This window comes from Emydura macquarii, unplaced genomic scaffold, assembly GCF_026122565.2.
Source record: "Emydura macquarii macquarii isolate MOO-44397 ecotype Brisbane River unplaced genomic scaffold, CSIRO-AGI_Emac_v2 contig_2768, whole genome shotgun sequence".
In the NCBI taxonomy this organism is placed as follows: Eukaryota; Metazoa; Chordata; order Testudines; family Chelidae; genus Emydura; species Emydura macquarii.
The window spans coordinates 3,496,040-3,507,591 of record NW_027132905.1 but is presented as its reverse complement, the minus strand read 5'-3'; the positions used below and the strand labels follow the sequence as shown (position 1 = coordinate 3,507,591).

General features: G+C 52.1%; 1 protein-coding gene across 1 annotated transcript; it reads right to left on the bottom strand.

Annotated features, from left to right (window-relative positions):
• Positions 1–1,493: 1,493 nt before the first annotated feature.
• On the bottom strand, positions 1,494–11,169 carry ATOX1 (antioxidant 1 copper chaperone). Its single transcript, XM_067566420.1, has 4 exons — positions 11,016–11,169; positions 9,017–9,092; positions 5,438–5,612; positions 1,494–2,121 (listed from the first exon to the last, which is right to left on the bottom strand). Exons 1-3 carry the CDS (start codon positions 11,019–11,021, stop codon positions 5,488–5,490), a joined length of 207 nt encoding a protein of 68 aa, XP_067422521.1. The 5' UTR covers positions 11,022–11,169; the 3' UTR covers positions 1,494–2,121; positions 5,438–5,487.
• Positions 11,170–11,552: the final 383 nt, after the last annotated feature.

Here is an 11,552-nt window from a genome sequence, read left to right as displayed (position 1 = left end):
TTTTTAACCCTGTAGCATAAGTCTGCGTCAGCTGACCCGTGCTCTGCGACTCACCGCTGTCTGGGTGTTTTGGGCTGGTAGATGCACCCTCAGATGCAGCAGGGCTGGATATGGACGTAGGATGGCAAAAGTGGATGTGCATTTCCCCAGTTCTGGGACTACTCTAAATTACACAGGCTACCGGTGGCCCCAAAGAAGTCAGACCAACACACAGGGTTTGCCAGAGTGCAGGAGTCATCAGGCATTGCCCACTTCTCCCTGGGAAGTTCCTCCTCATTGGGAGCTGGGAGCCAACGCTAAGCCACCCAGAGATTCTCCTGCAATCTTCAGCAAGGCAGATCAGCTGGGTTCTGGCTGCTGGAGTGGCACAAAGCAGGAAGAACGGGGAAAGCGTTCTAGCCCTGTAGCTCTCCTGACATGTAGACGCTTTATATCACATGGTTAATGTTGCATTACTTTGAAGCATTTAGTTTCCATGCTTTTTTAAGAGGAAAAATTGGATGTCCATAACAGAGACATGCTCCTTAACTGAGCTGAGCCACCTCAAATCACTGCAGGGCTTATAGCAGCTTCGCCAGGGCTGTGGAATATCTTAGATCTGAGCTAACACGCTTCAGAGAAAAGCCAATGTTCAAAACCCCTCTAAGCTTGGCGTGATTACACCTCCGTGGACAATGATCTAACTGTGCATGCATGAAAACGTCCATGACTTTTAAAATTCTAAACTGATTTCCTTCCAGCTTGAGTTGATTTTCCTTCCTTGAGGAAAGCTGTAAAACAAGCCAAGTTTGACGTGTCCAGCTTCATGCAACTACAAGAGCCAAAAATATCAGAAGACATGGCAAAGAGCCTATTTCACCCCCAGAGAACTCAAAAGCAGCAGAAGTGATTTTACTCAGAATTTGCTTTTGGCTAGAAATGATTAGAAAAATGTCAGTCCCAGACTCATTTCTTGACAAACACCATATGCATCTGAAAAGGGGCTCTTAGAATGGAAACTAGGATTCAGCCTTAACTAGAGGCTCTGCTGCTGGTCACAGCTATAATAAGGGTTAATTCGGTGATGCTCACAGAGAGGCTGTACTAAAACAAACTCCCTTTGTCCCAGAAAGACTGATGTAGCTACACAGTACTACAGGACCAGCCACTGACACACCAGTCATGATCTATTGTAGTCACATGGTGACTTTCTAGTGGGATCTGCTTTCAGGACAGAAGGGGCTCAGCCACAGTGGCTAGAAGATGGTAGACAAGGGAAGTACTAATCAGCAATGATGCTAAATGAAGCTGGTAGGGGGAGGGGACAGACAGGTGGTGCTGGAACAGTAATCCTAAAGGAAATCTCCATTAAACAGTAGATGGACCCTAATGTGCATTAAAGCAGCAGAGTGAGCTTGTAAATGGGACACTGGACTAGCAGCCAGAAGACCTGGGTTCTATTCCAGTCTCTGCCACTGATTTGCTGTGTGACCTGGAGCAAGTGACTTCACCTCTCTGTGCTTGTTTCCCCTCCCATCCTTTGTGTGTTTTGATCTTCGGTGCAGGGTCTGTCTCTAAGCACATGTATGTTCAGCACCTGGCACAATGGGGCCCGGATCTCAGCCCGACTATGCCATGATGCAAACAAACGTCCACAGAGACACCAACTCACGTGACTTATCACCTAATCAGCCTTTGAACTCTGATCTCCAGAGACTTCGTCTCAAGCCGAGTCTGCAGCCAGCGCACAAGGTTCCGTGCAGGTTCCCCAGAGAATAAGTAGCTTGGAGATCCTCTCTTAAGTGACAAGCAGTTTCTTTTTCTAAAAGCCCTTCTGGTGCATACGCCACCTCTCCCAGCTGAAGAAAACACCAGCCACCAGAACATGTATTTGAAAATAGAGGAAGCTCCTTCTTTTACTGCAAGGCCAGAGAGGGAGAGCACATCTGAAATCTACATTTCAAGAGGGGAGTTTTACAAATGACAGACGGTTCAAATAGATTGTGGTCCTTTACGCTGAGGGTCCTTCCTCCCCCAGCCTTCTCCTTTCCAACATCTGGCAGGGTAACCGGGGTCAAATGACAAAGGATGCCAGCAGATGTATATACAAGCCATCTTCTCACCGAAGCCATGTTAACGCTCCTGCAAAAACAAGGATAGTGGGGAGGGGGAAATGTTATACTGGAATGCCCCCTGCTGGTTAGACCTTAAAGGAAAGTCAGCAACCTGACATCTAGTCAATGTCAAAAAAAATAGGAACTGAAAAGAGTTTCAGGCATTAACTCTCCCTGGCAACCGCCTGCCAGTGCATGTGGTTTCACAACTAGCATCTTCCTCTTAAAGAAAAAATCCTCTCCCTTCTTGTTTGTGTGTAATATACACAGGAAGTAACTAGCTGTATAAGAAGCACTGAGTCAGATGCAAATCAAACAACCTGAAAACAGAGGAAAACATTTACAGTCCTCTAATCCTCCAGCTACATTTTTCTAAGAGGTTCCTTGTAACATGAGTTGCGAGAGGATTTTCTAAGTGTGATTTTCAAGCTGACTGTGTCCATTTAAACAGCAGCAAATATAATGTAAGTGATCCAAGACCACTCTCTACCCAGTGCTTTCAATTGTCAGAGCGCTATACTAATAAGGGCCAGGTTTTCAGAGGCAATGGGCAAATGCAGCTCCCATTGACTTCAGTTGGATGGGCCAGTGCTCAGTAATCCCGAAAATTTAACCCTGGGCAAAGAGTCCTCCAGGGTGGATTGATTTAAATCAAGGCAATTTAAATCACCAAGTGGAAACCTCAATTTAAATAACTGTTTTTAATCAACTTTTCCATTAGTACTTCAGGTGCATTCTCACTGGTTAATATAACCATTAAAACATGTTCATTTACAACTAAACAGAGCCATTACACTACATTCCGTGCATCTTTTTGCTATCTAGGAGGGTTTGCTAAATATTTTTTGTTTAAAAATAGAGTCTGAGATTTCATATATTTTTGTGTTTCTCATTTTTTTACTAATGACATTTTCTTAAAACCAGGATCTTCCAACAACATTTTAGAAGAATTCAGAGCTTGTCTATATTAGCAAAGTTGCATTGATTTAAAAGCAGTTTTGCTAAACCCATCTAGTTCAAGCGGCGCAAATACCTAATGCAGACACACTTAAAACAGTTTAATCCTCACTTTAATTGCTTTATCTTAATTCAGGAGCTTATCGACACAAGCTGAACTGACATAAGCAAGAGTTAAACTGGTTTAAACGTGTCTACATTAGGAATCTGCACTGCTTGAAAGAGAGAGATTTTAAATCTATTTCATTAAACTGGTGCAAGTTTGCTAATGTAGACAAGCTCTTAATACTGGCTAAAGATGCCAGAACAGCAGCCTGGGATACCCAGGGTACAGCACATGCAGTAACATTTCTGCCTTCCCCACTCTGCCTCACCCCACTTTTGTTTCAACCCTGTTGTGGAGAAAAACTCTTGTGGCAAGAGGTTAGTTCAGTCTGTCCATTCAATCCGTGAGCTCTCCACTAACGGTCTTACAGAGTGTGCGAGCTGCAGTGATGGCTTCTTGGATATTTGCCCACCAGGAACTGGACTGAAACCCTGTGTCTTCCTTCACAGCAGCCACCAAACCGTTACTAGCTGAGTGCTCCATCTTCTGCCCCCTCATGTATTCAAGCCCTCGACTAGGTTAAAAAAACTGAATTGAGGTCGAAGCCTCGTTAGTTAATGAACAATCCCCTGAGCCATGTGTTCTGTTCCCTTTTAGCACTACTGAGACACTGGGGACCTGGTTGGCCAGGTTGTTTTGTGTTGCTCAGTGTTTGTTTTCATCCAGGGTACTTTCTGGCAGAGTGTAGGTTCACCTGGGAATGGAGCTAGGCTGCTGTTCTTCCACCTCCCCAGAAGAAGTAGTCCAACCAATTCAAAGGCCCACGAAATTCAAATGATTTCCTTGTCCGCTTGTTCTCACTGAAGTGGTGTTCAGTGTTACTTGGGCTTAGTAGCAAATAAGGCCCCAGGACATGTAGGGAAAAAGGGTTGGTCTCTTACAGCAATAAAAGCGAGAGCTCGGCATGTCTCCGAGTGCTAGATGCAAAGAAAGGCTTCCCTGAGTTTGCTGGAACCGGCTCAGCGAGCCTTCCTTCCTTTCACGTGGCTGACTGGCGAGGGCACTGGCCTAAGAATCTGCAGACTGAGGTTCTATTCTTGGTTAGGCCTGCTGCGCAATCCGGGACAAGCCACAGCCCCTCCCTCCGCCTCAGCTTCTCCATCTGTAAAATGGGGATAGCGAGACACACCTGAGAGCTAGGGGTGACAAGTGCTCTGCGAGAGCATGGTATTCTTCCCTCTCTGAGCGCAGGCCCAAAGGAGAAGGATTAGGCTGAGTCAGGCTTCCCCGATCCTTTGGGTCCCTGCTCCAGTGGCAGAAAAGTTGTCTGCAAAAACCATCCACTAGCTAAGGAAGAAAGTCTAGCTTGGGCGGAGAATCAGCCCAGGAGAATGCCAGATCCCCCAGCCATTCCCTTATCACGTCTCACGTGCATGGAGGCAGGTGTCTCTCAAACGAGAGGCCGTGTCTCATACCAGGGCAAAAGGGACCATCAGCAGGGGGTGAGGAGAGCCTCTCTCAGCCTCACCCTTCCTGCTATGCACACACCGTTCGGTCACCTTAGGGTGGGAAAAGGGAAGAGCCACCCTCTGGCTCTCCCTGAACTCCATGCTGGAGCACAGCCCCCAGCTGGGGACACACGACCCCCACACTTGCCCTTTGAGAGATCACACGTGGCTGCTGAAGAAACAATTGTGATGCGACCACCACAGGGCAACGGCTAGAGGCAAAGCTCACGTTTGCAGGCAGGCGGCGTGGCGGAGGGAAGCAGACAGGTTTCCGCTTGCCACATCCGTGCAAGGTTCCCGCAGGAAGAAGCAACAGCCCTTTAAACAACCCTCACCCCACAAACGCACTGCTGGAGGAGCGTCAGCTCTGCATGGAGAGGCTCCGCTCAGTTTCCAGCAATGCTGGCTGTTAATGCTTCCTCCTCAGACACAACAGATCATGACGGTGTCCCAGGGCGCCCACAGCTGGCTTTGGCTCGGGTGAATTCTCAGAGCAGCTGTGCTGTGACAGGAAGGGCAGGGGAGTGGGGTGTTACGGTGGTTTTAGCTCCCATGCCGCAAGAAATTGAGCATAGGCCAAGTCTTCTCCACGTGCCAATCTCGGCACCGGCAGTGACTCCCCGAGTCCCACCTCATTGGCGTCACAGCTCAGATTGCTGCCCAGCTCTTCACGCTGGCACGTGCCCAAACCCTGCTGCCCCTGCACTCCCGGGGCCACCCTCGCCCAGCATCACTTCACGTGGGACCCTGGGCCCAGCAGGTGAGCTCAGGGTTTCCCTCAGCGTCGCACATCCACTAGCTGCATAGGGAGAGCCCCTCGGCAGCAGACCAACCTTCTTTGCGGTGGGGAGAAAGCCTGACCCCTGAGCCCCTCGGCTCCGGGTTATTTCTCCCCCAGGTAGGAGGCGCTCTTCCCGGTTTTCTTCAGCGTAGCCAGCAAGGTGTCGACGCTGTGCTCCGAGTCGATGCACACCTTCTTGTTGGGCAGGTCGATCTCGAATTGGACACCTGAGGGAGGGGAAAGGATGCCCCATGTGTGAGAGGAACCGTGCAGCCTCCAAGCACAGCGCCCACCATGGCCACCTCCCAGCCCCTTTCCCCCCCTTCCGCCCCTGCCCCCATCTCGGATGTAGAGTAGAGGCACTGAACAGCTTTTTCACAACCAGGTGAGCAGACTGAAAAAATGAACACGACTCGGGCAGGGCGTGCCTGTCCTTGCCAGTGATGAAAGCTCTGATGCAAAGGCAGACATCATCCAACCGTCGCTGCCGCTCCTGCTTGGACATCCCAGTCCTGCCCCACGGGCAGTACAGCCCCTGCCTGTGCAGCTTCTCATGCTGCTAATTCAGCTTTTTGACTTCACTGCAACATCAGGAGAGGGCATGAATACCCCTCCACTGCACTTCTTTAGCACCTTCACTCCACAGGTCTCAGAGTGCTTTGTGGGGCTCCATTCCCACAACCCCAGCCCAGGGGAGGAAGATACAGCCTGTCTTATTATCCCAACTTCACAGATGGGGGAACTGAGGCCCGGGGAGCTTGCACGACATTCCCCAGGATCAAACAACACGTCAGTAGGTTCTCAGCCCACGGCTCCTCACCCCTTTGGCTTAAAGATGCAAGCTTTTAAAGTGCTAACGGCAAGGAAGTCCCTGCGAAGAAGTGGGGGGGTTCGGGACCGAGCACAAAGACAGGAATTTAGTTGCCAGTGGCCCTGAGAGCAAAGTCCCTCTTTGTCTACTGGGGTCTTAAAACGTAGGAGGTCACAGCACACAGTTAACTAGCAAAACTCCGCCCAGGAGAGACAGACCGCACAGAGCAGGCGGTCAAAGAATATCTTGTTAACACATGCTGTGTGGGTGCCTCCTGCTGGCATGACAGCATATTACCATCACCAGGCAAAAATCTTACAGTGACCTATCCACTTCAGAGCTCACCTGCTGCCTCCCTCCAGGCCCTTCCCTTCAAAAGGGAAGCACCCTACAAGGCCTCCAAAGCGGCAGGCAGTGACTTCAGCAAGAGGCTAAACAGCAGGGTTGGACTGATCCAGTGCTAGTACTGCCAGCCTGCTGGGAAATGGCCATTTCCCTCATCTCTTCCCCATGCAGCAAGGACACACAGAGCGGGGGAAGGAGAGGCATCCACGTGAAACCAGAACTGGCAGAAACCACTGGCCCTGGATGCATTTGCATTCATGCAGTGTGCTTAAGGGTTTCTTTGCTCTGCCACTTATTGTCCCACCTGCCACATTGCTAGGAAGCAGCCATCTGGTTAGCGGGGAAGCCAGGCGCGGCTCTCTTGGAAAACCCAGCGCAGCAGACGTCACTTTCCATAGTTTATTTTATTTTTTAAGTCTATAATAAATAAAAGTTCAGCTCCAGCATGCCCATTGGAGGGACGGGCATTTCCCTGGTGGTCTTAGCTCTGCAGCTAAAGCTCGGGCTAGGCCGCTCTCAGCCAAGCTGAACAAAGCTGGATTCTCATGAAGAGTCATAGCTCTAATGGGGGGGGGGGGGGGGAAGGCAGCCGGGGATTGAGGGGGGCACCTGATTCATGCCGACAACTTATCCACGCCAGGCCGACCCCGCTGCTGTGTGACATGGATGGGGCGTGGCGTTTATTGTTTGGAAGAGGTGGCAAAAGCACGTGGACTGGAGAGTGCAGGCGCGTCAATCGATGGCTGGGGAGGTCGAACTGTTTCGCCGCATCCTCAGCAGCGACTGGCTGGCTGTGCTTGGCAGAGCTGCGATTCTGAAGCTGGCCATATCCCTCAGGGGAACCACACCGGATATCCCTAGGCCTTCTACAACAGCAGTGCACGGGGAGGAGTATGCTCCATGTAGCTACGGGAAATCAGGCCTCTGAGCCTTCTGCTCTTAGAGGAAGGCCTCCAAAGCCCAGCAGAGTCAGTGGAAAGGCTTCCAAGGGAGATGAGTGGGTTTTGGAGGAGGCCTTGCACTGAAAGGAGACTAGACACTGCTGCAGTCTGGTGACTGGAGCTTCCCATAGTCACACGGTAGCTCCGAGCAATGTCCCGCCCCCGCCACAGCAAAGGGCAGAGTTTCCAATTAGACATCTTGCCGCTACAGATCAATATTAGTTACTGACTAACCAGCTCCCACAGGAGCAGGGGTGGGTGGTTTTCAAGGGGCGGGGGATAGGACTGGGTTTGGAACAGGGAACACTCCAGCCCCCAGCGGCTCCCCTGCGAGCATGGTTGGGGGAAAACACAGAGCTAAGCCGGCTGGGGTCATCTGCAACGTCGGCCAAAGTCCTTTCTGCTTCCCTTTGCCAAGAGTCTTTCCTCAGGCCTGGGGAGGCAAGTGGCCCGAGAATGGGCTCGAGAATCCCCATGAGATTGCAAAGGAGAAGGGCCTGGCTCTGAAAGCCAGGATGCCAGAAGGGGCGGGACGGGGTGGGTTTTGAAAAGCAACGGGCACGTGTTTTAAATGTCACCCGCCTCTCTGCCAACCATGTCCAGAGAGGAGCTGCACAAGCCTCCGGCACAGGCTCCGTCCTTGCTGTCTCTCACCGGCATCGCGCTAATGCCACTCTGTGCCCCTGCTTCACGTCCCCGCTCTTTGCTACCTGGAAATGCTGCTTTGCCCAGGAGAGGATCACCTGGCAGACTCTTGTCCGTTGCCAGGAATGCAAGCCATCAGTGACAGAAGGCGCCCCAGCCGGGCCAGAGGGGCCAGCCCCATGTGCTGCTGTTCAGCTAGCACCAAGAGGAGCCTGATTGTTCCCGAGAACCCATCCTGAAATAGCACCACGTGGCAAAGAGCAAACTGAACGCTAGGACAAAAGCGGGAGCCTCGCGCCAGTGGGTTTCATAGAGAGGGAGCAGGTGTAGGCTCTGAATGAGGACCCAGGGCGTATAAATGACTTCCCTAAAGATACGGGGTGGATCTCCTCTGGGAGTCAGCAGGGCCAGGATTTCACCCAGGGCCTCCTAAGACTCCCATTTTTTCCAGACCAGACTAACCAGTACCTCCCCACTATGTCACCCGCCAACCCATGAGCTTCCTGTTTGTCGAGGGCTGTGTCTGGCACGCCAGAACCTCCAGCACAGACCTGGCAAGTGCGGCCGTGTGCCAATCACAGCATGAGCTTGAGGCAGGGGCAAGCATGAGCTGAGGTTGGAGTAAAGTTTCCATTTCGTTGCCACCGCAGCCATTGGTGACTTTCGTCTCCTATGGAAACTTCCCCCTATGTGAAAACCATTTGCCGACTCCCGTGCAATTCTACACCCGGCTTCTCGGGCAGGAAGTAAAACAAAACAAAAAAAAGCAGCATTTTCACTGCTGGAGGCTGGTATTTTTCTCCCCCCTTTCAAGAAGGGGGCAGTCCTGGGCATGGGGCACGTGTCACTTTGGTTAGCCGCTGTTAAGACCCCAGGCAGTGCCACTCACCTCCCAGCTTGTTGAGAACGCGTGTGACCGCGTTGGAGCATCCTTCACAGGTCATGTCGACCGAGAACTCGTGTTTCTGAAATAAGGAAGAGAACAGATTGGAGACAGCCAGGGGGCCCTTCTTGCTTTGTCAGCAATGACCCCAACACGCCGGCTGGGACCTCTAGAGACCTGGGTTTGAACCCTCATTAAGTCACGTGCAAAACATGCTCTCACCCCAATCCCACCAGGCACTGGTCACAATCCAAGCACAGCAAAGGTACTCGCAGCATAAAACCAAGTTTTCTGCAAACTCCAGAATATCTAGTTACATGATCTCATTGTTTTCTTGTGCTACACAATCTCTCTGTATCCACCTGCTGTGTTGTCTTAGACTGTTAGCTCTCTGAGGTGGGGCGGTCTTTTTCATAAGTTGGCCTAGTGTAATAAGATCCTTGTCCATAAGTACGGCTTCTAGACACTCCACTGCAATACGAACAATACTGCTTTACCTTACCTTACAAACATGAGTAAAGTACCTTTAGTTTATCTTAAAAACGTGTATTGTAAAAAGTACCTTTACTGTACCTTAAAAACGTGATTAAAGGGATGTGACAGGCACATTGTTAAAAAAAAATCATATCTATAATTTGTAAGTATGATCCTAGTTGCTACTCAGAGATACTCTATCAGTAACATAAAAATATGTTTATCTGTGTTATTTATGAACACTGTGTTATTTATGAACAACCAAAAGACCTCTCATCTTCTTTTTCGCACTTAAGCTGTATGTTCGCTATTCAGATGATAAAACCAATCAGCTTCATTTCACTGCTGCTTAAAGGCCACAGACCTAGAAAATTAGGTCGACCCAGTACATCATTCCTGGATCTGAAAAGACCACACCCCTGAACAACACAATGGGGCCGCTGCCGTTGTGGGGCTGTAGGGTTTTAAGTACAGACAAGCCCCTAGTCACTTTCTATCCCACTCCCATTGCAGGTGGGTTCCCCCGACTCCAAGGGAACGTTTTCATCCAGGAAGACAACGACAATTTTTGTTTCTGTTGACATTTTAAAAATTCATGAAGGTTGGCTGGTTTGGGAGAATTTTCCCAAATGAAAAATCTTGGAAACCCGCCCCCCCTAGAATTAGTGGATGGACCCTTCCCCCTTCTGTTAAAGTGGGTGCAAACATCCACAGCAACAGGATGGTGGCAATCGGTATAAATCAGGGGTGTCGCGCACCAGGGCCTTACTGTGCCAGGCGCTGTACGGACACAGTCCCTGCCCCAAAGAAGTACAAGACAAAGAGCCCACATATGAGACAGATCCACAGGGGAGCAGAAGGAACCAATGAGACTATTGGTGAGCAGACCAGCAGCCTGCCTGACCAGCAAGTGTTTTGTAGCGTCTCCAGCAAGGGAGAGAGTTAAGGAGGAGATGAGAGACAGGATCCCCCAGGCATAAGAAAACCAGGTGCCATTAAGCCCTGCTGATGTCTATCTCCCCTTGGCGCCTTACCCTTCGGAGGCCAGCCTGTTCCCCACTGTCCCTGCTAGTAACAATGTATCTGGTCACCAGGGGAAAGCCCAAAATCCCCGAACCCACCCAGCGGCTTCCCCGGTCCCTTCGGGAGCTGCTGGGGACAAGTCACAGCGTTCACCGGCTGGAACTCCCGAGCCGCCGAGCCAGCCCGGGGCGAGCCTGGAGCGGGCGGGGAACCCGGCCCCTGCCCAGCGCCCCCTGCAGGCTTCGGGCGGATCCGGATCGGGGAGGAGGGAGAATCAAGGCCGGGAAGGACCCGATTCGCAGAGGCATGGGCCCGATTCAGGCAATGGGGGGTGCGCCACCCCTCCGGCCATGGGGGACTGGGTGGGGCTGTCCCAGCTGCAACCCCGAAAGGCAACAGCTGGGCACGGATCGCCTGGGCCAGTCCCGGCCCTGCAGCAGCAGCTCCCAGCCCAGCCCACCCGAGCAAAGCAACGCGAGAGCAGCGGGGGCAGGCCGGAGCCACCCACCGGCATGGCGGAGTCGGCTCCCGTTTACACGGCGAGCGGGCGGCGCTGTTCCTCTTCTCCCAGCTCTGCGCGGAGGAGAGACCCAGAGGCCGGTACGTGCCCTGCCCTGCCCGGCGCCGCCTCCTCCCCGCAGAGAGAGGCACGTGTGCAGCGTCGTGCACGCCTCCCTCTCTGCCAGCGGAGGGCGCGGTGATCGCTCCCAGTCCACGGGGAGCCCCGCCCGGCTGCTGCGGTGTGCGCCCCCCCAGACTGCCCCCCGTGCAGCCGGTCACCCTGCCTGGCCCTTCCTGCTCCGCCGCGGCTCGCTGCTGCCCTGCTTGCAAAGATTTAGGGCTGTACCTCCCAGTTTTGCCCCCTCCCCACTCTGTCGGCTAGGATATAAATAATCCCACATGAGGCGGGGGGGGGGGGAGACACAATTTCCCCACCCCCCCCATTTTTTCCGAAAGGATGCCCTTGGCTGAACCCGAGCCAAGGCAGAGAGCCCCAGGCACAGCGGCTCTCAGCCCTCCCGATGTGAGCCCTGGCTTTTAGGGG